Here is a 27982-nt window from a genome sequence, read left to right on the forward strand (position 1 = left end):
AAACAAAACAGGATTCATAATCTAACTCTCTCTTGTTGCTACAATACATTATGTACTCCATAAAAAAAAAGATCGACATTAACTTATTTGTGCGAAATTGCTCATTTTTATGCTTTTTCAACCCACCCCTCCCCCCTACCCCTACCCCACCCTCCCCAAGCACCAACCACAGAGGCATTTAGACTCCAGGAGTCTATGATGATGGAGAGACATTCCCTCACCAGTACCAATAAAGAATAACCTTAAACAATAAAAACCAATGAGACTGAATAGGTGCAAAAAAAAAACTAATGAAGCTAGTAAAACCATACCATAAAGCATAACATTACTGCACTTGGGGAAACCCCTATCAAAACAAAAGAAGTGCGAAAAGTCAGGTTTTTCCAATGAATTGGGAAACAGAAAAACAAGAGCGAGCAAAAGAGCAGATAAGGACGTTTTCCTACCGTTACCTAGTAAGCAAGTAAGCAAAAAAAATATGGTTTAAGGTTTCAGGTCAAGCTATCCAAAAACTCCTTGGCTTTAATTTCTGATGAAAAAAATTTAGTTTGGCCGCTATGGATAACTTTAAGCTTAGCAGGATTATTAAGATATGCCTGAGCTTTTTTTTCCTGAAAAGGTTTAATCAATTGGCGAAGACGCCATCTCCTCTCTACCGTGGTGTGGCAATAATCAGGCCTCACAAAATAAGAAATAGTGTCTCTACTACGCCGAGCTTCAGGTCTTGCTTTCTCGGCAATGGCCTGACGGAGCAAAAAGTTTCCAAAGTACACCAGAACTGCACGGGGATACCCCCTTTGTGATGGGGCCCTTGTAGTGAATGGGATTCTGTGGACACGTTGAATTTCCAGGTCCCAATTCCAGGAAGAAAGCTCAGGGAGTGTATCCTTGAATAACTGGATAATAAAAGAGCGTATGTCATTGCCCTCAATTTTTTCAGGAATTCCTAGTACACGGAGGTTGTTGCGGCGAAGGCGATTTTCCATCTCCTCCAGCTTCCATCTAGTGTCTTTCAGTTCAGCTTCATGGGCTTCCACTTTCTCCTGAGTTACCACAGCTTCCGCTTCATTTGTCAGTATTCGATCTTCAACCTCCGTCAGTCTTGAATGAAATCCTGCCACATTTTTGGAAAGTTTTCGGACTACGCCCTGAACCACCCCCCCTCTCCCATTCTCTCACAAAATATGTGGTCTCAGGTAGGTTGTGGCCTCTGGGGCCGGGGTCCAGTTCTGCCCCCCCCCCCCCTCCATTCTGAGATATTTAGCCCGTGGAGGTGGTGGTGGTCACCAGTGCTCAGGATGGAAGGGGGGCCCGCGTGGTACCCCCAACAATGTTTGTTCCATGGAATTGGTAGCCCCTGGGGCTGACATAGCCCGAGGAGGGGGGCCCGTGCTCCACCTTCCTCTTCTTTAAATGAGGTAATGGGGAAGTGGTGGTTCCCGGGCCTCAATGAGCCTTAGGAGGGGGGCTCCGTGCACCCCCTCCATTTTTTAAAAAGAAAAATGCCCCCGGGACCTGCCCACCTGGGGGTTCAATTCAAAACAAGCACAGGAGCCCACACCTGTTTGTTTATTTTTTGCCCTGGATGCACGGCTTCATCTCGTTTCCGCAGCAAAGTCCACAGCTAAGGGGTCAGGCTATTCATACCCTGCCCCCTTTTCATTTTTTCTTTTTACTTTTTTGTGGGAGTCTGCTGAAGCAGAGTCCCTAGATGGCTACCTACACTTCCTGATTGAAATGTTGGCAGCCAATCAGATCTGAGCATGGGACTGTCGGAACCTAGGAGGATCCGCATCCCTATATATACAAATTTGGATTTTTTTTTAATAAGTCAAAAACTACTGAACGGATTCACATCAAACAACAAAAAGGGTTCTTTCTGGACTAAGAGCTACCTTTCTGCCAAATTTTGTGATATTCTGTCCAGCCGTTCGGGCTGTAGTCATTTCTAAAATTTCTATTGAAGTTAACATTGGAAAACAAGAACACCCCCCCCCCCCCCTTGTCCCCCTTTTCTAGTCCCCCGCTTGACGGGTCGAACCGAAACTTTCTATGCTCAACAAGAATCACCGGCACACCACTATTTTGGGAAAAGTTCGTACAGATTTGTGAAGAAACGCCCAAGATAAAGGCAAGTCCAAAAATGCTTTTCCTATGGAAATGATGGTCCTTACTATAACTGCTTTCTGGTGAACGTCAGGAGAGAGAGAGAGTCTCTGTCTCTGTCTCTGTCTCTGTCTCTGTCTCTGTCTCTGTCTCTGTCTCTCTGTCTCTCTGTCTCTGTCTCTCTGTCTCTCTGTCTCTCTGTCTCTGTCTCTCTGTCTCTGTCTCTCTGTCTCTGTCTCTCTCTTTCTCTTTCTTCTCTCTTTCTTCTCTTTCTTCTCTCTTTCTTCTCTCTTTCTTCTCTCTTTCTTCTCTCTTTCTTCTCTCTTTCTTCTCTCTTTCTTCTCTCTTTCTTCTCTCTTTCTTCTCTCTTTCTTCTCTCTCCCTCTCCCTGAAGTACTCCAATTTTTGAGACCCCAGAGGTGCTAGGGGTAGCACCCTATGACTTCGAGTACTTCCTGATGTGGTATTATAAAATTCTGCATATCTTGATAATATAACAAAGAACTTGGCAACAGAAGCTGAAATATGAAAAGACATCTTTATTAAACTCAAATGAGTGAGACTACGTCGCACAGAAGCCAAAGCAACTGAATGAGGCAGTCTCCAGAACAGAAACCAGTCTCCTCTTTTATGGAGAATGTTACGCTCTGGGCAACACCGCCCTTCTCTTACAGTTGGTCATTCACATATTTTACTTCAAAGAACAAGCAGAGTCATGATTACAATCCCACATTTCAGTTCAGCCAGCCCGCAATTATTTACCCAGCAAGGCTCAGATCCCTCATCAGATATCAGCAGGCCCCAATAAACACGGGCACCTCCTGTTTGTAAAACAAGCCATAAAGCAGGAAGAGTCAGGTGTGAAAGAGATTAGTCAGGGTTCGTGTGGGAAGAAGGAATTTATGATGCCTCGGGCCCTGATGCTAATCCCATTTGGCCGCAGTAAAAGGAACCGGCCGGACAGGGCTGACCTCGGGCAGTGGAGTCAGTTTGCACAGGTCACAGAGAAGTCAAAGTAAAGTGTAGCCTATGTGAGGGCAACTATAAGATGGCCACCCCTCCAAGATGGAACCCACGGAGTCAATGTATAATAACGTATACATAGTGCATTCATAGCTAAAACGTTACACAAAGCACTTGTACATACCGCATTGACCATTCGCGGTTCGCTAATACCGGGATAGACAGGGGTAGGGCCCTACCTCCTACGCGGTCCCAAATTTTAAAGTACGACAGACCCTCCTTTTGCCCTTACATAGGCAATAACTATACTCTCATCAATCCGAGTCCAGGTCTACAGACATGAAGTCATGGAGATGTTGCTGTAGCATCATCCTATTACTTAGCGACTCTCACGGGGCACGTCTCCTTACACATGTAGTAGCACAAAGGCCACATATGGCAGGACAAAATAAGGAATACCTCTATCTAGGTGGCATAAGATCACACCCCCAACAATTAGTGATGTTGACTACTAACTAGTGTCGATGCAGAAGCTGTACAAAAGAATTGCTTACGAATTCTGATCTTTTAACCTGCTCATGTTCAGGAAAAGGGTGAAAAGAGTGCAAAGAAACAGTGGTAGGGAAAGACATAGGTTGGGAAGAGGGTGCAGAAGTCAATTGAGTAGAGAAAATCAATCCCACCCATAAATGACAACGTCATGTTTAAAAAAACACTAGAAAACACGTTATTAAGAATATATAGACAACGGGAGAAAGTAGCGACCACTATTACAAATGAAATAATAATTGTCTACAACCCTGAGCAAAAAGCAAATCCTAAAATTATTTAGTAACATTTTAGGGCTCCTATACATTTTGTATGTTCAGGTGAAACAGTGGTGACCCTCATCAATGCTCTGAGGTGAAAAGGGGGTACTCTTCCACAGAAAATGGATTTTATTCTGCTTATACTAGACAATGCCAGCAAAACAAACAGTCTTCTAACACCTAGTCTATACAATCACACGGAAACCTCTTGTGAAACCACCTATGCCCAGAGTCCGTTCAAAAAGCCTCTCTGGCAGGCTTCTATTGTCCATCAAATCTTCTTCTGTTGTTTTCTTTTGCCTGGGCCTCTTCATTCAAGCCTTTCATGAGAAAAGTACTGCTTAGTTGGAGTGCCCTCCTGGCAAACACCCACAGCTCACTCGAAAAAGTCTCAATGTCTCAAGGCAGTGCGCCAGTATTTTTCCTTTGCGGCAGGCACTACAGGTAGTGTGCTCTCCATTGATCAAGGGCACAGGTCATCTCGTGCAGATTCGGGACCATTCTCAGACTCCAACACTCGTCATTCAGTGTCAGAGGACGCTCAGGCTGCTCTTCCATGGGCACTGGAATGTAGTGCCTTCTGTCAATCTTGGATCCGCCGGTGCACTGCACTTCCATTGAAGCAAAGGAAAAGAGGGGGGGGGGGTGTGGCCAAAAACTCAGGCCAAGGGGCTCAAGGGACTGCACACTGTCAGAGGTTACCAGCACATGACAGGCGCTCTTTTGCACTGGAATTCTGGTTCTGTGGCAAAACCAGCTCCTCCTTCTTTTCTGATGTTGAACGCCTTCTGATGAAGCAAGTGTGATGCTTTAAACAGTTCGTTGTATAACAAGGGGACTGTAAACAGGTGGCCTGTGATTTTCCAAAGGAGTGGCCACACGCCATGGGACAATTTTCGTCTAGAATACACTGTCTTTCTCAGGAAGCAATACAAATAAAAAGGCAGTAGGCAAAACAGTGCCTCTAAGCTTTTCAATTGGGTTTCCGTGTGAGAGCCTCCATCATCTAAGGGTAGATAACTACACGAGAATTCTATCTAAATGGATGTCTTCACATATGGTGGCATTGTCTAATAGGGCAAACACATTTTTTTTTTCAATGATTACATATAAGTGTTTCTAAATTCCTTATCTAGGACATCTCAATAGAGAAATCACATGGTACAGATTATCATAGGCATGTAGAAACCTTTCACATCAGGTGCACTAGGCAATACACAGGCTAATAGTCAGATATGAAAACAAAAGACAAGAACTAGAGGGTCCTGATATTTGCATGATTAGAAACTTCTGATCCCACCGAAAATTAAAGCAGCAGGAACAAAAAGGGTAAAAACCACATTAAAAAATAGACATTGAAAATTCGTCATGTTCAAAAAAGGTAAACGTAAGTTATCTCCTATCGGGATGGAAAACTTGTCTTACTATAATATAATATACTTGACAGTCAGGCTGGAAAACATTGAAGCAGGCCTAGGGACAATTCTTGAAAACCAGTCTGGTCATACAAGAGGGGATTATACATAATATGGAGGTTCCTGGTGCATCACTGCAGTCTGGAAGTGTGTACCTGAACAATACACCTACAATAATAAATGGGCTGACTGGTGAAAGGAATACGGAAAAGGGAATTGGAACTAGGACACAACTAAAATCCCCAATAACTAAGCATGATGCGACATCGGTCAGGGAAGAAGCAACAAAAGCAATAAAAAATAAAAATCTATAGGAAGGACAAGAATTTACTTGGGTGATAGTCAGGCATGTGACACTACACCAAGAGTACGGGTGATGCACAAAAGGCCAAAGTTACATACATTTTAACTCTACCGCTGGTGACTACACCATATACGGTACTCTTAGGTAATGTTCCAGTTCCTTCTTCAGGGAAAAATGAAAACCTAGTTTTCTTTTAAGGAACAAAAGCCATAGGCTACTTAGGAAGCAAAACATCATTAACTAATGTAATATAGAAATTAGGCCACCTTGAGTCACAGATCTATAATTTCATCCTTAGGTCCAATCAAGGATACATAAATGTAAGGCTGCCTGTTCCATTAAGGGAAAGGGCAGTAAGTGACTAACTGCAGGTGACACACTTCGATCCTGTAGATCTCTTAGTTTTCTGTAATACCATTATAGCCAATTTAGACATGCACTGGTGAAGTGTTCTCTCTCATGTTCACAGCATGAAATATCATTAGCTGTGGAATTTAGTAACCAGAACAAGTTCAACCAACTGTTGCGTAGCGATGGGCATCGTCATGACCATCCCCTCACAACACAGGTAAACTTGTAATAGTATCAAAAGGAGCAACAAAAACAACGAAAACATGCAAAAAATAATAAGAACGCACAAAACGTTAAGCCATCAGATATACTTGCTGTATATCAAGCACAAAAAGCATAGACAAAACAATAGCATATGTAAATAAGCGGTGACACACAACACCATGTCAAGTACTTTTATGCACTGTAAACCTGCAGCCCAAAACCCAATATTTGGGCCTGTATAATTTGTCAGGTTTAAAATCCTTACCCTCCTTTTTGACAGAAGATCACCAGGCAATGGAAATCTGCTGTCAAATATAACGTTACTGTCTCTCTTCTAACATACAGGACCAGCAAGAACAATTCATGATAGGACCAAATACACAAAAATAAATTGCCATTACTTAACTGTACCCCCTTTTCAGTCCTTGCAACATCCAGCCACTTAAGTTTTACCTTTCTAAAAGTAAAAATCTTTACACTGACACTTCATATTAATTTGGCACCTACAATTTCCACTGTGAAAAAATAATCCTCGATTAGTAAAATCGCTTTAACTGAGGCATGTAGCTTTCAAAATGTTTAGAAAAGGGGCTGCATTTTATTGTCTGTCTAAGACTTAATGCAACACTTCGTTTTCTGTTAAATAACAGTAACTAGCAGACATTATTTTATCTTCATTTATTTTAGAGCGAGACACAAATGTATCAGTTCTGCAAAGTATTTAACACGATGTTTGGGCTTTTAAAGAAACCCCTTTTTCTATATTTTCCCTTTGGAATTAATTTCTTTAGTTTTATTGATGTTCTTGTGGAGAAACCAGAAACCCCACCTTCAGAGGCCCGTGTAGCAAGGTCATTCTGCATTCCACCGGGAAAACCAAAGATAGCATCTCAGCAGCGTAACTTGAGCCAGCCTCTGCAGCTCTCCTTAGCCCCCGGCTTCTGCCACTCTGAATTTGTCAAAGCCAGAAGGCCTTCCTAATTCCTCCTAACTTGCAATAATTCACTCTATTTTGAAAAATAATTTCTCCTTTTTAGGCGCTAAAAAAAAAATTATCTCTATTCCCAGATTAAACTACATTTACTGTGAATAATTCACGAAACTTAATAACACACATACCACTTTTTAGAATAAATCCTTGTTACAATCCTATGTAATAGTACACATTTCAACAACCTTAAATGAATGAACGTCTCAGTAGGCCCAGCTAAAGTTAGACTGAACTCCAGCAATTGGGACCACTTTCTGCCCCAGTCCACTGGCACTGCGAATTGCATTCGCAATGAGTTTTGATATTTTCTTCATCATTTAGTCATTTGCCTTTATTCAAGCTCTGTTCGTCGCTTTCATATTAGCATATGAAACTCAGTGCCTCCCGTTAGGTAATTACAATATTTTCACCCCTACTGCTAGAACTTGCAATCTCATCTTTCCCCTCCCACTTACTCAAACCGATACCACATTCCTTTTTATTCCCTTCGTCAATACAACCTTCCTCACGCTACTCTTCATGTCTTTATTACTCCCCTTCATCATCTCTCTTCCCTCCACGGCATTCTATTTTCCCAATTGTTCTTCTCCTTCCTACGTATTACCTAGTTCCTATAACCGTAATTCTACATTTCTCCACCCCTCTATCATTACTGACTTCATCACGTACCTGCTCACAAACATCCTCTTTTTCCTTCATCAAAAAAGAATTCTCCATTTCTCTTTCTCTATGTGGGTGCTAACTCCATTAAGGCCGTTTTTTATTAACATCAAATAGTTGCGGGTTGCGGCACCATATTTTATTTAATTTCTCCAAGTTTTAAAAAGGTCCTGTTTTTCATAGCGTGTTCAGTAGTATCGTGACAGACACAGCTAAAGTTAGAACCTTCAACCCTGATATTAAAACAAGCCTTTGTACTGGCACATTGACTCATTGAATCATAAGAAGGCACAACCTGTAAATATATATCAAACCTACACGTATGCATTTACTGAAGTCTGAGACACTTTAAAAAGTATTCTGAATGGAAGAAAATGCAGTTTAAACAGTGTTTTCTACCCAAATTCGACTTTAATTTTTTTGGCATTAAAAAATGAATATCCTACAATTTTTTTGCATAATATGCATTACCAGAATGTTTATTACATAACCCATGAGTCAGGCATTGGAAATAATAACTTATACTTTATAGAAATGAGCTTGTTTGCGCCTGCGCCAAGGGAAAATTGTACACGCGAATGCTTGTCATTTTAGTGATGCAACACAACTTAAATCAAATTTTAATGCTAGGAGGTCATAGTATGAGTATTAAGCTTTATAAATATCAAAAAACGATTTTGAAAAGCACTTATTTTTTTTAAAAATAATTTTTCCATGATTAATAATTTTCTTTTTAAAAAATCCCAATTATTCGTTTTTGTGATAATTCCATGTATAAAAAACAAGCTGCATCTCTTGCCTATCATTTTGGACACATTAACTCACACGCCTAAGCGCATAAGCACAACTTTTAACGCGTCACATTTTTGCGCCACTTTCATTTAAAAGGACGGTTCTGCAAAATTCCACCCGTGTTCAACTGGGAAGGTGCTGGCTGAATGAACATTTCTATCAAATATACTGCAGCTGAAAATTTTGCCTGTGAACATCTAATACAATGCATCTAAGGAAAATGCTGTAAATTTATTTACTTTTGCAAAAATAGATAATTTCATTTTTGGGGCCTGATTTATATCTATTGAATGTGTTTCTAATTTTATCCTTTAAGCATTTAACGGCAGTTTTGTATATGTGCACAATTGCTCATTCTATAAATTAAAGAGCACCATATAGCTATTTTAGCACGTCACATGGTTCGTTTCTGGATTTCTTTTGTAAGTTTCTACTTGATATTAATTAACCAACAATTTACTTGGGGGCGTGGCCGAGCCGAGCTGCAAGATGGCCGCCGTGTAACGGGGCTCTGCCGGCCGAACGCCGAATCCGTCAGCCCATCCGGTGTATGCCTTATAATTTGCGCCGCTAAGCTGCGGCGGGAGCTGCCTGGCCGAAGAGCAATCGACTGATGCCTTTCTGACCGAGATCGGTTACGGCTATCCGGAGCGGCGACTCCGTCTCGACCCTGCTGCCGGACGGCGCCGCCCCTGACGGCGTCTGCTGCTACGCGAGTCCCCGGTCGCAGGCCGCGGACGGGCACGCGCGGTGGGGACGCCGCGTTTGAACGCTTAGGGATGCCTCTCCTGCCCTCGCTGCCCTCAGTGACCGGAGGGTGATCCCGGATGACATGGGACGGCCTGCATAACGACAGCGCTATCTGTGTGCCTGCGGTGCTGCGGATGCCGGTTCGGCGCCGATTGCTCCCCCGGCTTTCCTGTCGGCGAGGCTGCTGACTGCGACACCCTGAGAGAGCGACCCGCATACCTCGTACCTGTAAGGGGCGTCTAGCTGGTAGGCGCCGAAGATCCGTGACCTGCGCGGAGTGGCCCGACCGGGCCTGGCCCGGATGTGGTGACCGCGGGGGTGCAAGACCCGGATGGCCTAGCCCGACTGCGGAACGGCTGTTGGGCGCTTTCCTGAGGAGACCGCCGCGGGCCCGCGAACGGGGGGCGCTGGAAGATTGCCTGGCCTTATTATCGGCATGACGCAAACCGCGGTACACGGCCACGAGACAGTGAGGTTGTAGGCCTTCGCTACCCGTGGCTTTGGCAGAGACCCGGGGGGCCTGTGGCGATTCTGTGGGATCCTCCCCCTCCTACATTGAAGTACATGCCTGCACCATGGGGAAAACAGATGCCAAGCAGCGGAAGCTCCAGTTCGAGCGACAGTTGGCCCAGAGCGCGGGCGCTGGCCCGGTGTCGCAGACGGTGGTCCCTGAAACGCAACTGGAACCGACGCAGGACGAGGATGTGAAGAGTATGTTTCGCGACCTGAAGGGCTTTCTCAAGGAGATTGACGGCAAGCTGGACTCCATGGCCCAGCGACTGGACGGAATTTCGCATAAGGTTGATAAACATGAGGAGAGGCTGGAGGCGATGGAAACACGAATTGCCGAATGCGAGGAGGGCCATGGGGACACCCAGGAGAAACTGCTCCGCATGGATAAGGTCCTGGAGGTGATACGGGGCGCAATGAAGATTTGGAGGCCCGCTCCCGAAGGAACAACGTACGAATTATTGGTATTGCGGAATCCACGAACACTGGCAATATGGAGAACTTTGTTGAGGGCATGTTCCGCGACCTATTTGGTGAGGCCCTGTCGGCCATGTTCCTGATCGAACGGGCGCACCGTACAATGGGGCCGCGCCCGGTGCCGGGGGCGCCTCCGCGCCCGATCCTTGCCCGAGTCCTAAACTATCGAGACAGAGACACCATATTGCGGCTGGCACGTGAAAGAGGTGAGCTCAAATTTCAAAACATGGACATATCCTTATTTCCCGATTTCACGCAAGCTGTGCAGGCTGCGCGACGCGAATTCATACCAGCTAAAAAGATATTCCAGAAAGTGGGGACTAAATATGCCATGCTATACCCTGCCAAGTTGGGAAGCCAATGATCTTCGCGGTAGCTGCGGAGGCGCTCAAGTTCGCGAGACAGGCGGAGAGGTCGCAGCGGGGACGGCGAGAAGGACAGGAGACTCCACCGATGGGCCAGCTAAGTGACATTGAGTAGTGAGGACAAAGTTGTGCTGGTTTCCCCGACCGCTGGTGCGCCAGGGCACCGGTCAGTGTGAGCGCTAAGTATACCACTTGCTGATGCCTTGGGGGATCCTGAGTCCTGCTGGGGGCGGGGGCGATGCAGGGGAAAGGTGGGGAGATAGTCGGACTTGTTGCAGAGGCCGTTTCTGAACTTTGGCAGAGATATAAAGGGGGAGAGCAACTGGGCTAGCCCCGCTGTAAGCAGACAGACTGAGTACATATAAGGCGGACTTGTTCGGCCACCCTATCGCTTCTCGATAGGGGAGTATGCCGGTGACCCCATGCCCTCGTAGGGATAATTCCCGGGATGCTACTACAAGACTGTTGTTTTTGGGATGGGTGGTGGGGGGCAAGTGAATCTCAACCTGATTGGGGGGTTGGAGTGGGTGGCGGGGGGGGTTTGGTTCTTGTTGGGTAGTTATTTTCCACTGCACTATTTTACTGTACCACTGTCTACTGGTGCAGCCCTGGCGCTGGCCGATGCCATGTTGTTATTGATTGCTGTCCATGATGTACGGGAGGTTTGCATGCAGGCCCAGAGCGGGATACAACGGATGATCACACGGCTGCGTATGACACACCCATATACGCATACATGACCGCGCTGCGTTGTCTTACCTGAAATATTAGAGGTCTAAATGATCATCGCAAAATACGACTGACCCATGCACATTTGGCGCGGCACCAGATCGACATCTGTTTCCTACAGGAGACACACCTGACACAGACTGCTGGGGAGAAACTTAGGAACACAAGATGGGGAGAAATCCACACCTCAGGTTGCTCCAGCTACTCCAGGGGAGTGGCAATTCTGATTCGAAGGGGCCTGCCCTGGCGCACCTTCAAGGTGTATGCCGATACTGATGGGCGCTACGTAATATTGATGGGGCAGTTATTTCACATGCAGATCACACTAATTAACACGTATGGTCCTAACACAGACGACCCTGATTTTTTTCGGCATGTCTGGCACAAGGCACAGTCACTAGGTGGGGGAGCATGTATATGGGGCGGGGACTTTAATGTAGTGCTCTCGCAGGAGTTAGACAGGGTAGGGGCTGATCGCATACATCACCCACATGCGTCAGATCTCATTCGGGGCCTCATGGCGGATTATCATCTACTGGACTCGTGGCGAGCATTACATCCAGAGATCAGGGAGGGCACCTGTTTCACCCCACACAGGGGGGCCTGGTCCAGATTGGATTTTTGGCTATTGACCCCACACATACATGCATGGGTGTCCGCAGTTACTCACAGGGCGCGTACCCTTTCTGACCACTCCCCGGTTGAGCTGACGTTGCACGTCCCAAAACCATATATAACGCCCTTCGCGTGGCGATTACCGGCACAGGCCCTGACGGACCAGGTCTTTAGGGAAGAAATATACCAACACATAACTGAATATTTTGAGCAGAACACAGGTTCTGTGCAATCGGTGGGCATCCTGTGGGACGCATTTAAGGTGGTGGTGAGGGGTCATTGCATCGCGGGGCAGGCCGCAGTCCTGAAGGCAATCCGGGGTGCACTAAAGCGGCTGGAAGACAACATACATGATCTGGAGGTGTGGTATTGCTCGGATCTATCGGCGGCAACATTGGCGGAGACACGAGCCAAACTTACGGAGTACCAGGCTGAAGCAGATAGGGAAGTTAAATTATTGACTAAACACGCGGTTGCCCGCAGGTATGGGGAGGGAGACCGCCCGGGTAAAACACTCGCCCTCCTGCTGCGATCACAAAGACCTTCCCCCTTTATATCCTCAGTGGAGACACAAGGAGGTGGACAGGTGCATACTCCTCCAGAAATCCTAGACACCTTTCGAAATTTTTACAGAGACTTGTACCGTGCCCGGGGAGTGCCTCTGATAGAGGAGTTGGCTGGTTACTTGGATACGATACAGTTAATTTGGTTCAATGCGTATCAAAAAGGGTATTTTGATCGCCCCTTCACGGTCGAGGATGTTAGAGAAGCAATAGGCTCTCTGTCAGCCGGGAAGGCGCCAGGGCCAGATGGTCTACCGGCACAGTTCTATAAGGAGTATGCTGATCTCCTGGCCCCCAGACTGTTGGCAGTCTATACCGAGGCGGTTGAGGGGGGCATGCTCCCAGCATCGATGAGGGAGGCTGTAATTATTGCCCTCTTGAAACCTGAAAAGGACGCCAAGCACTGCGATTCCTATAGACCGCTGTCTTTGATCAATACTGATGCGAAGATCTTTGCAAAAATGCTCGCAACGCGGCTACAGCCGGTGCTGCCGCTTATGATACGCCCGGATCAATCGGGCTTTGTGCCGGGCCGCTCGACCTCTCATAATCTTCGAACACTCTTTGGAGTACTACACTATTTGGCCCCACATGTTAAGGCGGTGGCGGTGCTGCTGGACGCCACAAAAGCGTTTGATTCCCTGGAGTGGGGGTTCTTGTTCCCCTTGCTGCAGCGTATGGGTGTAAGTGAGGCTTTCATTAACCATATTAAATTACTGTACACTGACATCACTGCTCGGGTTAGAGTAAACGGGCTTGTTTCTGAGCCCTTTGCCATTGGGAGAGGTACGAGGCAAGGCTGCCCGCTATCGCCCCTGCTGTTTGCGATCGCCACAGAGCCCTTGGCGGCCCGCATTAGACAACATCATGCAAACAGAGGCATTGGTTTTTCGTCCAGGGCACTAACCGTATCACTGTACGCGGACGATATCACTCTATACATGATAGACCCGCAGGAAAATCTTTCCCCCATGACAAATGAACTGCTGGAGTATGGCCGGCTGTCGGGAGTAACCATAAATTGGGAAAAGTCGGTCATCCTACCTCTGACGGCCGGGACCTCACGCTTTACCCCGGACTGCCCGCTGAAGTGGGCTGACGGTCCGGTTAGATACCTGGGAATATGGATAAGCGCTGATATGCAGCAATTATGGTCCGAAAATTATGGACGGGTGTTGCGCTGGGTGGAAGAGAGGGTCGGCCGCTGGAAGCATCTTCCCCTTTCGTTGGCGGGAAGAATTGCTGTGGCCAAAATGGTCATCTTACCTAAGCTCCTATATTTATTTGTCAACATACCGATGCCTCTGAGTGCTAGCTTTTTGCGCCAAGTGCGCTCGCTGATGGTGGAACTGGCGTGGGGGGGAAAACAACCGAGGGTGTCCTGGGAGACCCTCACTCTCCCGCAACGACAGGGGGGCCTGGCGGCACCGGATTTCTCGCTCTATGCATACTGTGCGCAGGCACAGTTTCTGCACTACTGTGTGCACCCCACGCCGTTTCAGCCACATGTGGCGATTGAGACGGATAGGGCGGCACCACTGCCGCTCGCCGTGGCTGTCTATGCACCCCACAAGCATAGATGCACCGAAATCGACCCAGTGCATACCATTAGGTGGGCCTGGGATGGACTGAAGCGTAGGGCCGGGCTGGACCTTCTATACACCGGATCGATGCTTCTACGGGGGAATCCGATGTGGCCCCCGTTGCAACACATGCGAACTGGGGAACGGGCTGCGGCACGGGGACTTCACACAGGGGGGGATCTGTTCCCGGGGGATACCTTCCTCACACGGGAACAGTTATGCGGGGAGGACGCCCCAACGATGCTCGACACGCTCCTTTATTACCAGCTCCGCCACACATGCAAAAAGCTATTTCCTACATTTCCGGCACCGCCGCCGGATTTCCCTGCCCTGGAGAATGTGCTGATGGTGGAATCGGGACGCAAGCTCATATCCCGACTTTACCGGAGTCTGCAGAACAGCAATCCCGTGGTGACCCCGGCGGTGCGTGGCAGGTGGGCCGCGGAACTGGGTGCCGAAATCTCTGATGCACACTGGGATCTGTGTTGTGGGCTCCTTGAGATCCTATCCCCCAACTACAGGCTTCGCCTGATCCATTTCAAATATATCCATATGATGTATCGCACCCCTAGCCGGCTGCACCGCATGGGCTTGAGAGAGACAGATGCCTGCTGGCGCTGCGGAGCTCGCGGGGCTACATTCTTGCATATGGCGTGGGACTGTCCCACACTGGCGTCCTTCTGGACAAGGGTGATAGAGCTCATATGCACAATAACTGGCCTGCTGATCCCTTGTGCTCCGCCAGTGGCACTACTAGGCATTCTACACATGATCAAACCCAAGCACCGGAAGCTACCTGCGATGCTAATTTTGCTGGCCAAGCGACAAGTTGCAATGCATTGAGGGGTGGCTACGTCGCCTAGTATAAGGGACTGGGTAAAAAGTGCAGCATATTGTCAAACACAGCTTGCTTTGTACTGGGAGCTCATGCCGGTGCGTTCACGGCCGAAAGACATATGGGAGCCTTTTGTACACTGGCTGGCACAAACTACGCTCCAGGCGCTGTGATGTAATGCTCCTTGTGGGAACATGCGGGACGCTGCTGGGATGTGGGTAGACGTTGAGACATGTGGGTGTATATCGGGGATTTGAATGGTGCATGGGTGGTGACAAAGCTGCGGCGATTAGATCTGGCGAATGCTGTACCTGCATACTGAAGTGGACAATGCTGACCCTATAATTTGCTGTGGGCTGGTGGGGGGCTGTATTGTAGATAATATGACCTGTGTTCACAGCAGTGAGTTGTGTTGTTATTTATTGTTTAAAAATGCAAATAAAAAGAATTAAAAAAAAAAACAATTTACTTAACAGACTGGAAACATCAGAAGACCCACAAACACATATTGAGCTCATTTCAGACATAAACAGAAAGGGGTTAAACAGACAATACAGCGCGCTTTAGCCGTTTTTCATAAATAGCGCCGTCGCAATTTACTTACAGAAGTTGCACTAATGAAAAAAAACCACAGACATTTAAACACACAGTTGACTTACAAATCAATACGCATGACAGAAAGAAAGAACAGCTCACAGACTATACTATACTTGAAACAAACCATTTGCAAATACTAGTTGTAGGTCATATTTACAAGCAACGCTTTTCAATAGTGTTCCAAAAGGCTGCATAAACAGCCCCACAGACAGATGCATGTCCAAGAAGTAGTGAATGCGCTCAATTCACTAGCTTTGCCTAGCAGAACACCACACAAAATCGTTCTGCATATCTTCATTCATGAAACTGCGCAGAAACAAGGATCCTTGTTTTGTATTATGTCATATTTTAATTCCCTGGGGATACAAAATCACCAAGGAAGAAATATGTTTTTAAATTTAACCTATTTAGATATTTCCCACACTATGGTACCTTTCAAAACAAAAAGCAACACATTTTTCCATGTGAGCTTACAAACAGGCATGCCAAAAATACTGCGGAAAATGCAAGTATTATAATCAAAACCAAATGGAGAAATATCTCCTCATTACCTGCCTACACAAATTGCGATTCGCATATCCAAACCTATACAAACCAAAAGCTACATTTCCAAATTTGGTAAGATCAGGCATCTTATAGCTCACTAATCTAGCTTCAAACTTCAAGGGGTTATCTCTACCAATACACTCGCAAATATACGAGACCCTCGGTTTTGGTAATTGCAATGACCAAATCAGAAACCAAGAAACCAACCCCTCGGCTTTGGTAATTGCGATAACCAAATTAAAGACCCAAAGAACCAAAGGACTGGGAGCGACCCACTTATACTTAATTCTTATTCTTAATAATCAAAAGGTTATCCAAATTCTAATTGTCAAGTTCTACATGACCAAACGTCTTCTATAATACTCACGCCAAAAGGGTTCTTTTTCTCACCTTTTGAGTGACATCATGTGGAGGATCAAAATCAGGAAGAGCAGAAATATACCGGGCTGCATAATCAAAGAATCTCCAGAATCCCTGTGCACAGAGTACCTTCTTGGTAGAGTCCCGTTCTGTCCTCCTCAGTAGATTTCAGTCTCCTGACAAGATCACTCCCACAGAAAGTCACTTCTCTGATGAGGCCGCGCTGGTGGGCGCCAACTGAAGTACTCCAATTTTTTGAGACCCCAGAGGTGCTAGGGGTAGCACCCTATGACTTCGAGTACTTCCTGATGTGGTATTATAAAATTCTGCATATCTTGATAATATAACAAAGAACTTGGCAACAGAAGCTGAAATATGAAAAGACATCTTTATTAAACTCAAATGAGTGAGACTACGTCGCACAGAAGCCTTAGCAACTGAATGAGGCAGTCTCCAGAACAGAAACCAGTCTCCTCTTTTATGGAGAATGTTACGCTCTGGGCAACACCGCCCTTCTCTTGCAGTTGGTCATTCACATATTTTACTTCAAAGAACAAGCAGAGTCATGATTACAATCCCACATTTCAGTTCAGCCAGCCCGCAATTATTTACCCAGCAAGGCTCAGATCCCTCATCAGATATCAGCAGGCCCCAATAAACACGGGCACCTCCTGTTTGTAAAACAAGCCATAAAGCAGGAAGAGTCAGGTGTGAAAGAGATTAGTCAGGGTTCGTGTGGGAAGAAGGAATTTATGATGCCTCGGGCCCTGATGCTAATCCCATTTGGCCGCAGTAAAAGGAACCGGCCGGACAGGGCTGACCTCGGGCAGTGGAGTCAGTTTGCACAGGTCACAGAGAAGTCAAAGTAAAGTGTAGCCTATGTGAGGGCAACTATAAGATGGCCACCGCTCCAAGATGGAACCCACGGAGTCAATGTATAATAACGTATACATAGTGCATTCATAGCTAAAACGTTACACAAGGCACTTGTACATACCGCATTGACCATTCGCGGTTCGCTAATACCGGGATAGACAGGGGTAGGGCCCTGCCTCCTACGCGGTCCCAAATTTTAAAGTACGACATCCCTCGCCCTCGCCCTCTCCCTCGCCCTCTCCCTCTCCCTCTCCCTCGCCCTCGCCCTCGCCCTCTCCCTCTCAAAATGCTCTGAGAATGCTCCATGTGGGCAGGATAATCAAGTGCATATCATTTTGATTGTTTCCCCTGGAGGAGAACTATGATTACAGGTAAGAAACTTCCTTCTGTCCGTTGTGGCATCAGAGGTGACTCTTGCTATCATGTGCTTGTTCCAAAAGGTTTCAGTCAAATATGCTGTTCGGCCCTTTTATGTGGGTAATGTCGATAGGAACTCATACCAACATTGTGGGTTTTCACCTTGATATTTTTTAAGTAAATATAGGACGGTACAATCTACTCTGCCACAATGGACTGGCTACAGGTAAAAGTGTGGCTCTGTTGAAGATGCTAAATAGAACTGCAGTGTCATTGTTGATGACATTGCGCTTTATTGAAATTCTTAAATATTGTACGCTTGTGATATCTTTTTTCCTTTTTGTTAAGACTGGTCTACGAGAGCGAAGCAGATTGCTAAACTTTGGAGAAAAGCAAGTTCTCAGGAGAGAGCCCCTTATGTGGTATGGATAACTATTTCAGAGTATGCTACTAACATTTATATGAATTTATTTTTGAAAAAGCAACTTGTATTTAATGTTGTTTTTATTATTACTTTCAAGCAAAAAGCTAGAGAAAATCGAACTGCTCTACGCATCAATAAAGTGCAGTTGTCTAATGATTCCATGAAACGGCAACAGCAGCAAGAAATTGTCGATCCTACTTCTCGTATTGACCATGAGCTTTTTAAAGATCCTTTAAGACAGAGGGAGTCAGAACATGAACAAGAATGGAAATTTAGACAGGTAAATATGTTTAATTATGTTCTACTTTTGGGTTTCTCTTTTGTCATCCTAATGTTTAATTGGAAACTGAGAAATATGAAATACATACTTTTTTTTTTTTTTTTTAAATCTCCTACTTGTTTGTTCAATTATATTTAATATTGTCTTGGGTTCCCCTGTTAATAGACAATGAGCTATTTGTAAATATAATTTGTTTTGCTAAATTGATTAAATTTAGTGTGTTACACTGTGTGATCTTTTTCCCTAAGCATGGGCGTCATTGTTATATGGATTGGCATCTCTGTATTTTGAATAATCTAGCCTTTTCTGCTTCAAATTTTAATTTATCTCCACCAGGAGGTATACAGGTACATCACGATTGCTTAAGACTCATACTGTACGTTGTAGGCCCTAAGTGGCCATCTTCTCAGAACATAATACTCCCCTGGTCATGCCGTCACCTCCATGACCAATGACTCTGTAACCCGTTGAGTGTCGGTGGCACATTTTTTTTTACCGTCTCCCTTTCAGGAAGCCTTCTGACTGAACTGTGCCCATTTCATTTCTTTGTGACAGCCAGTCAGGAAGGTAGTTGTCGTGAAAGTCCACAGCTGTCCCATATGCTTCAAAATGTGTCTTGCTCAACACCATTCAAACTGGAGTATTATGCCGCCAGCCCCATACGTGGACAGGAAAGAAGGGGTAGAGGAATGTAGAAATCATCTTTTGTGTAAAAAATGCAAGTTATGGGTTTATAGTTGATAGTTTTTTTTTTTTTACAGTCAGACCTAAATCCAGAACTTGACATAAATTGAGATTAAGAATAATTAGTTTAAATGTATTCCACAACAGAACTTAACTACAGTGATTAAGCATTTTTACTTCTCACCCTTTAAAGCAATTAGTACAGTACAGCAAATGAAGACTGTTACATGAACCTCAAAATGAAATGTGATGTTAACTTAGCAGCCATCACAACTTTTTATACTGGTTTAGGAGTGAGAATAGTGCTAAATACTTATAACTGTAGATTCCTCACCTTAAGAGTATCCCCAGATGCAAGACTGAATCTGGAGAATTCTTCAGCAATACTCCAGTGCACAGACAGATTGCTCTATTGTGACTCTATACCACTACAAAGTGATGGTGCAGAGCCACCAATTAGTTCCACCCTTGCATGTTGATGTCAGTTAGTTTCTTTCTGTGCCCTTCAAAGCAGATCCAGACCTCCACTCCCAGCTTTGTCCGTCTTCCAACGACTTCCAAATTCCATCTACAGTTTGCTAGGAAAAATGTTTCCCACGTAGGTACTAGGGCTGCCTTGCTGAGAAACTCACGGTCCCTCACAACACATCTCTGGTGCTTGGGCTCTGGTCCCTACCTGAAGGTGTGTGATAAAGGTGCCCTCATGCATCCAAATGCAGTTTGAAGCGGAACGTAAAACTGCACCGCGCAACATAAGTAAAACATTGTGGTTGAAACATGGGTCCTGTTCAACGAAGTCTCATTCAAGACGCCGATCTAATGGATAGTCCTGGTAACTATAGAAGTCTTCCGGTAATTCAAGGTTGAAAATTTTCCATAAGCACATGAAAGCTAAGAGGAACTCAACCTCTTCCCGCCATTCGAAATCAGATGAAAAGGCATAAGGGCGTAAATTGAAAGATCATACCCCACAAATGAATTCCGACTCGAATAATGTCCCGCAACTGATTTCAGCATGCCCTGAACTCCCCAGGCTGTTGTCAATCCTGCAGTAAATAATGGCCTTGAAGGTGGCCATGCGTCAACTCTTTCAGATGCTTCTGGTCCTCTGTTGTGTGTCATTGGGCCACATGGAGCCAAAGGGGCTCCCAGTTGGATTTTTGCTAGCTTCTCTGGTGCCAGCTTCCCCCCGGAACTTGTTCCCTTGCTTTTACGAGTGCTTGTTCATAATTCTACTCTTGCTTGTGGTTTTTCGACAGTCCTTTCTGTTACAGCGCAGATGGCGAATCCACTAGCCTTGGACCTAACTCTGATGCCAGTCTCGGAACCGCAACTGATATTTGCCCACTCTAGGCCTATTTCATGCTACAAGATTACAAAAGCGCAGCTAGTCATGCAGCCAGACTCTAATCCTTGGCCGCTTCCTCAATACCAGTACTATTCGAGACTGCAAGGCTTATTCGGATTCTCCTCTGGTGCAGTTCAGGGTTTTCAGGATGTATATGATACCAATGATCAGAACGCAGATCACCTGCTCCACCTTACTATACTGATGAAGGGCAAGATCTGCATTTACTTAATGCCATTGACTTGATACATCTCCAGAGACTGAACTGGACTCACCACCAATGGAAGAAAGGGTCTCTCTTGCAGTATTGGAATAAAGTGCAGTAGAAGTGCTTGACTTAAGTTGCCTACTGTTGCTGTTTGGTCTAATTGGTGCTCATGTCTTCCAGGCAGTCGACCTATGGTCAGGTGACATAGACCAGACCTCAGTGTTTCCTATTTTTTGACAAAACATCTTTAGCCTGAAGCCTGGTGGTACAGACGTTGACAGGTGACTTAATTCACAATGCCTTTCTGCCTACCCTCCGGTGTCGAAATATAGTGATGCCTTTGAGAATAGAATGTTCTTTTTATCTTGTTTAAACTGAAAATCCTTGAACACAGTGTGCCTTCTTGGCAGATACACCTATGCGTTATGGTACATAGCCAGAGAAATGTTGCCAGCTCTCCTAGAAAACCACTCTATTTGACTGGCAGAAATGATACATGATGGACAGGATGTAGCAAAGTATGGCTTGTGTGCTTTGAAGACTTGAACATCATAGACTGTAAAGGCAGAGCTGTTGTTACCAAAGGATCCAGAAACTTTTGTAGCAATTCTCTAGCGCATCAGATGGCCTCATGCGGCTCCGCATCAGATCCGTCCTCCTCTCAGATGACATTGCCTAGCAGATCATGAATGGCAGTTACACTCAAAGGTGGCACAGGGCATTTTTGTGCAATGGGGAGAATCCTGGTTTGATCTGTTCAGCACCGCTGAGAACTCACTGTGTTACAACATCTGCTCTTTGGAGTTCCCAAGGCAGTTCTCCCTCAATTACGCCTTTCTCCTGGACTGAGGGTCGTGACTCCTTCATGCCTTTCTACCTCTACTTCTGCTGTCCATAGTACTGTTAAAGATCAAAAAAGACCAGACTCAAGTCTTCCTAGTGGCCCTGGACTGGGCGAAGAGAGTGTCGTACCAGGATCTTTTGTCCATGAGCATATGTCCTCCAATTCGGCTGCATCTTCGTGAGGGCTTCCTCTTCCAGCAGCAGTGTTGAGTCTTGCACCCGACCCCGAACAATCTACACTACCATGTGTGGAGACTGAACAGCTGCAGTTAATGGCTTTTGATTTCCCTCCCAAAGTGGTCGGTGTCATCTTGGCAGGTAGGCATCCATCACCACATCTGTTAATGCAAGACACTGGGAGAAGTTTGTGCCTGCTGTTACTTACGAATCATCCAACCCTTGCATGCACAGTCATCGAATGTTCTCCTGTCTTGTTTGTCTTTAGCCTAGCAAGGCCTCGCTTTAACAGTAATGGTTACTGTTTGGCCTTTTTACGTTTACCTGATCATCCATCTTTCTTCAAGTCACCAGTTGTGATGAATATTTTGGGAGGCTGGTCCACATATACTACCGCACTTTGGGATGCCGCAGTGGGACCCTAACCTGGTTCTCACCTACATGATGTGCACTCCCTTTGGACCCATGCAGAGTTGTTTTCTTCATCTACTGACCCTCAAGATAGTGTTTCACATTTCCGTAACAGCCAGGCTAGGGAGCGTGCTTCACCGATAAAATGACCAACTTCTCGTCAGTTTCTCTAGAGCAGAGAGAGGCAAAGCAGGGCAAAAAAGGCCATCCCCTGAAGGATTGTGTGATGGATAAGATGTGTCATGCGCTAGCTAAAAAACAGTCCCTAGGAAGTTTGCAAGCTCACTCCACCAAAATGAAGGCTGCCACCACTGCACTGGTGCGCTGTGTGCCAGTCATGCACATTTTCCAGGCTACTATGTCAGCAACTCTCCACACATTCACAAAGCTGATGAGGTGTACTGTTTAGTAACTCTTAACAAAGTGACAAATCTACACTTAGAAGGCTCTATCGAAAAAACAAGTTACTTAGTCTCATTAGCATCTTTTCTGGTATAAACTCTGTCTAAATGCAGATTCCTTACACACACTACTTCCGCCCATTCTGTGGAATGGACTCATTTGTTCAATTAATAAGAAGACAATCTAAAAATCTCCACACAACACCATCTATTTGAGTTTAATGGGTCCGCATCCCTCCGGAGATCAATAAGATTCTGACGTTCACTCATGGTGGTTGCACATAAATAAGGGCTCCAACATCACATCCAGGACGGAGTGGTCCAACGCAGAACAGTGGCGTAGCTAGGTGGGGGCGGTCCGCCCCAGGCGGCACTATTTTGGGGGCGGACAAAGGCATTCAGATAAGGCTCTGCTTGCTTTCGTGGACGTTCCAGGACGGGCAGAGAAGGAATAGGACTCGGGCGATGTCCTCTTCTTTTTTGTGCTGGCAGCTGCCAACCCCCCCCCCCTCTTTCTATCTTGCTCCTCACTTACTGAAAACCGTAACTTGAAGAAACGGTTCACAACCTCTCTTTCCTTCTTTCATTTAGTTGCTTCCCTGTGAAATGGATCCAAAAATAGCAAAACACTCTTGCGGGAAATGCCCTTTTTCTGACATTTTTCGATTCCAAAGTGCAGCGGGATGGAGATAAATAGAAGGTTTTAAATATGAATAATAAATACATAACTAAATAAAGCAAGACAGAGTGGTTGCAAAGTGGCCAGATTGGTTTTATTTACATCCAAATACACCAGCCTCACTTTACAGAGTTTCCCAGTGAAGCGCTACTTTTGTTTTCTAGTCTTTCTTTGAACAGCATTGTTGTCCCCAGGTGGGAAAGTGTACCATTCATGGAGAGACTGCAATACCTGGTTGATGGGTGGATTGGAAAACAAAATGTGTACCATGGCTGGGTGTTTATGGATGTGGTCTTTTTAAACCATACTGCTTACGTTTTGTAAGGATATAAGCAATGGACATTGAAACGGTTCCCTTCAGGGCCCTGTAGTCATGTCCTTAACTTTTCAAGTAAAACCACTCGCTGATTTCTGAATAGTGAGTGAGAGATCGTTAAGGTAACCATGTTGTTTCTGCTTACATTTCACATGCTTTACTTAATCTTGCATTCCCTATGAGTGTTTGCTTTTACTTTTTTTTTTTTAGGCAGCATATTACTCTTATCAAGTGCATAATTTGAATTGAGCCACATCCAAGTGTTTATAGCGGGCACAATTAGGTTATAGCTGAAGGCAGTGCGAGCTTCTCTCAGTGGGGCAGTATGGTGTTCAGTGGGGGAGAGGATGTGGCACTATGGCCAGAGCTGTCGAATTTGGAACTGGGGAACTGGGTTCAGCTTTCATGACCAGTCCACCAGACCTCTCTACTGAGGGAGCATATTCCCATGCTAAACCTTCTAAGGCCCCACTAGACCTTAGAAGGCTTGATGTCTTAGCACAAGCAGGTGTACCCTAGTGGTGTCAATTGTGAGTTAACCTTGAAGGCCTGTCCACCACAATCCATACTGAAGTTCATCTCCAGTCTTGCGGGCAAGCCTACGAAGCAGCACACCCTAGTGCAACAGTGATCCAGTCACTGAGGTCACATGAACCTTGAGCAGGTTAGGGCGGTGCGAACGGTGTGACCGCACTGGGTACCTATTTCGGGTGGGTGCGTAGTGTTTGCAAGTATATTATGGTTTAAAAAAAACTTGCTGCCTCCTTCCTGGCCTCCAGCAATTTTCAGAAACAATAAAAATGTCATGATAACTTCGGTGATTAATGTTCTTCCTAGAGAGAGATCCGAGTTTTGTCTAGTGGAAGGGTTGACTCCTGGAAAGGTAGCACAGAGGGTTAAGTAAGAACATGTACCATGCAGATCACAAAGTGCACTGCTTTAATGGGGGGACCATGATGAATGTCAGCTGTAGATGATTGATCCCTGAACAGTGTCATGTATGTGCATGTTTGCATTGTGCTGAGGGGTTTACCAGGTAATTGTTCACGCAGCTCTCTGATGGATGTCACATGCGGTTTTTCTGAGTCCCCAGATAGATCATGCAGTCTGTGTGTTCTCTTTTGTACTGCCAGTCACCGGTGTATTCAACTGTGTAGCCTTGGACCTTGTCATGTATGTGCATGTAACTTGCATGATTGAGGTAACTGTTAGCGGCGATACTACGTGTCTCTCGGTCCTCTTTCAAGTGCTTGCTGTCCTTTTTCCCCAGCAACCCACCCCCCCCCAGGGGCGGCAATCTAAGGTATAGCCCCGGGCGCCACAAGCTCTAGCTACGCCTCTGTACTTTCGGGACAGAAAAAGTTGTGGCGGCCGAGTCCATTTGCACCAGCAGGGACTGTTTTCCTTCAAGTCTTTTCCATCAGCTGCAGCGGCTGCCAACCAGCTTAAATTTGCTCTCACTGACCCACACTCCAGTCCACTACAATTGATCTCTGCTCTCTGGGACAGCATAAGTGGATGATTTAATGACTTACTTGATCTTAAAGTAAGTCATATGCACGACCGCCTCACAGCCTTTGAGGATCATCTAGAAAACTTGATCAGAAATGGTGAGGGGCGTACACCAGGCCCTCCTAAAGTGCAGCCTGTGGTAGATGTAAGGCCAACTCACTCAGTTACGTCTGCCCAGATCAATGGCTGGTAAGTGCACGGAGGGGACCATTAAATGAGCAGAGACCTTTTACATTGCTAGGAACACCTCTTGGGCCTAGAAGCTGGGGGGGGTGGGGGGGGGGGTGCAGCCCCTCTGTGCATTTGCCCTGTGTCAGAAGCCACTTAGCCCTAGTTGACAGACAAATTGGCCAAGCACCTCTTCCTGTAATTAACTTGCCACCAGCTTCTTGGCCATCAGTGGTTATACTAGACAATGCCCCAAGCTTGTCCCCTGGTGTAGCAGAGTCGATGGTGGAATTACAAATAATGTGACACACTGGTTTATTACAAATGTGAGTTGTATCCGAAACCTCTATAACACAGTTTTTTTTGTGCGCAGAGGCAGGGGAGTGGGACCTCTACCCCGGCAGTTTCATGGAGGCTGTGTAGTCGTAATGTTTTGTAGGCCTATGGTTGCTCTGGAAGTTCTGTCACAAGCCAGGGTTGGCTCAGTTAAGTCAGGAACAGTAAAGATTCTACCTATGGGCTTTTTTTTCTAATAAACATTTCACTTCTACTACTCCCTGCTACAATACAAATCAAGTCTCTTCTCAACCCCTTCCTTTATCACAGCGTACAGAACAGTTCCTTTTGAGGAACAGATTCATGGTACTCTCTGGCCTGGAGTATAACGCTTGACAGAGTGGTAGGAAGCGTGATTGTTATGACATTGAGGGCATTAAGGACTCTGAATATGTGGACACTATTCACTCGAGTTGTATGATAACTCTCCCTCCACCAGAAACCTGGGGTAGCCCAGGACCCCCGATAGGATCCTTAAGTTCCTCCTCTGTGTTTCCCCTGTGTAATTCTACATGAGGTGTAATCCTAGGGGGTAACCAAGTGTCTGACAATGGCCTAACTGTACCTCCGGCTAGCAAGTAGGGCCTGGTATCCTCTCTTTCTGGTTGCGGTGACACCAAGTTGAGATTCCTAACCTGGAACATTGTTGGCCTGGCTTCTAAGTTACATTTTGAGGATTGTCATACTTTGGTCAACAGCTGTGATATTGCTTTCTTTCAGGAAACGTGGGTGCGGGATGATGTCTACTTCGATTGGAATATATTAGTTTCAATCTCCCTGCAACTCCCTCCACTGCAGGCTGAGCAAAGGGGGGTTTGGCTGCCAGTTTCAAAGTAGGCATTAGTTGCAAACAATTGTCATTGCCGACAGAGAGGGAAACTGTGCAGGCTTTTAATTTAAGGTGGGGGTTCAGATTTTGGTATTGTCATGGTTAATTTTTATAATGACTTTTCTACTAGTGGTATCCAGAATTTCCACGGGCTATTTGCTTTAGTAGAAAAATTAGCCAAGAAGAGGGCATATCTGGCAGGATCATTCAGTTTAATCCTGGCGGGTGACTTTAAAGCAAAAGTGTGCACTGTGCCTACCCTCTCATAATCAACTTTTGTTACAGGCTTAGATCAAGTTAATCGGGAAGATGGTATGGACTCGAAGGGCGATTACTGTACACCTTTTTGGCGACCCATGATCTAGAGAGTGCTGTCTCTGTTTTGGCGACATCTACCACCCCAACATATATTTGGAGGGGGTGTGGCTCAATATTTGATTGTTTTTGTTTCGCGGAGCATGCACCCTTTCGTCCGGGGGGGGGGGGGTCCTCCCTACTATTTGCAGCGATCATAACCCACTAGCCCCTTCTATAAAAATTCCTCTAAAGGGCCTGAGGATTCATGGGGGAGCCTGCAGGTTTTATCAACCAAAGACACAGGGTGTAGGCTTGTCAGGCACTCCGCGAATATGAGAATAATAATGAACCAGATTACTAATGGGTGCGAGGATTTGGTTAATTGTTGCTTATCAGAGATATCTGAGTCCACTGCTGTACTAAGTAGCTTTGTTGAATTGATCTCTCGTATGAGACATGATGTCTAGACCAATAGGGAAAAATATAAGACACAGAAAGTCATGGTTCGATAAAGCTTTTAGAACTGCCAATGCTAGGTTACGTAGGGAATTGAAGCAATCCCCTAGGGACCTGGTAGGAATTAGTACATGCAGGAATGCCTACAGTATCGCCCCAAAAAAAAGAAAGACGGAGCTTAAGGATGAGAAGTGGAAAATCCTTGTAGCTGCCTGCCAGACCAAAGACCCCCAGGCTTTCTTGAAAGGCAGTACTTGTTGGCTTTTCCCTGGGGGTTTCTCCTGATAAAGTGAGTACTTGCATTGGCCCTGAAAGCTGGATAGATCACTTTAGTGTAATTTATCGTTCCAGCACCACAAACCCAGAGAAAGGATTGCTTGACTGTCATCTACCCTGAAATATGAACTTCTCTGCTGAGGTAATTCCTAAAGCCATCCTCAACAGCCCCTCAAAACAAGCATTGGCATAGCCAATAGGTCTCGCTTTTGGGACCTTATAAGTATTTAGTTATGCAGCACAATATCCTTGGTGCAACAACATCAACTGGTGCATGGCTAAACACTTACAAGGTTCCAAAGGCGCGATCTATTGGCTATGTCAATGCTTGTTTTAAAAAGTTATTCAAATACGGGTCGGTCTGTGAACTGCCGACTTTTCAGAAATGTTGTGGGCTGTTTTAAGAGGACGTGTTTGGTATTTTCTGCCGGTGCGAAATGGCCAACAGCTGCCCGTTCGTGTGAGAGCAGCGCTCCTTCCAGAGGCAGGGCAGTGTGGCACAGACTGTGCCAGTCACACAGGGAAGGCAGGTGGATGCTTCTGATAAGCACCCGCCACAGAGAGGGCATGTGCAGCTCC

General features: G+C 45.8%; 1 protein-coding gene across 9 annotated transcripts in view; it reads left to right on the forward strand.

Annotated features, from left to right (window-relative positions):
• Positions 1-27982, forward strand: part of KMT2C (lysine methyltransferase 2C) — a 1736691-nt gene that overhangs the window by 1065541 nt on the left and 643168 nt on the right. For all 9 annotated transcript variants that reach the window (XM_085632007.1, XM_085632012.1, XM_085632004.1 and 6 more), the window contains 2 exons: positions 18107-18180; positions 18280-18462. In XM_085632007.1, the coding sequence (XP_085488133.1) occupies positions 18107-18180; positions 18280-18462 (257 nt within the window). The remainder of the gene's footprint in view (positions 1-18106; positions 18181-18279; positions 18463-27982) is intronic.

Source organism: Triturus cristatus, chromosome 10 (genome assembly GCF_964204655.1).
Source record: "Triturus cristatus chromosome 10, aTriCri1.1, whole genome shotgun sequence".
Classification (NCBI taxonomy): domain Eukaryota; kingdom Metazoa; phylum Chordata; class Amphibia; order Caudata; family Salamandridae; genus Triturus; species Triturus cristatus.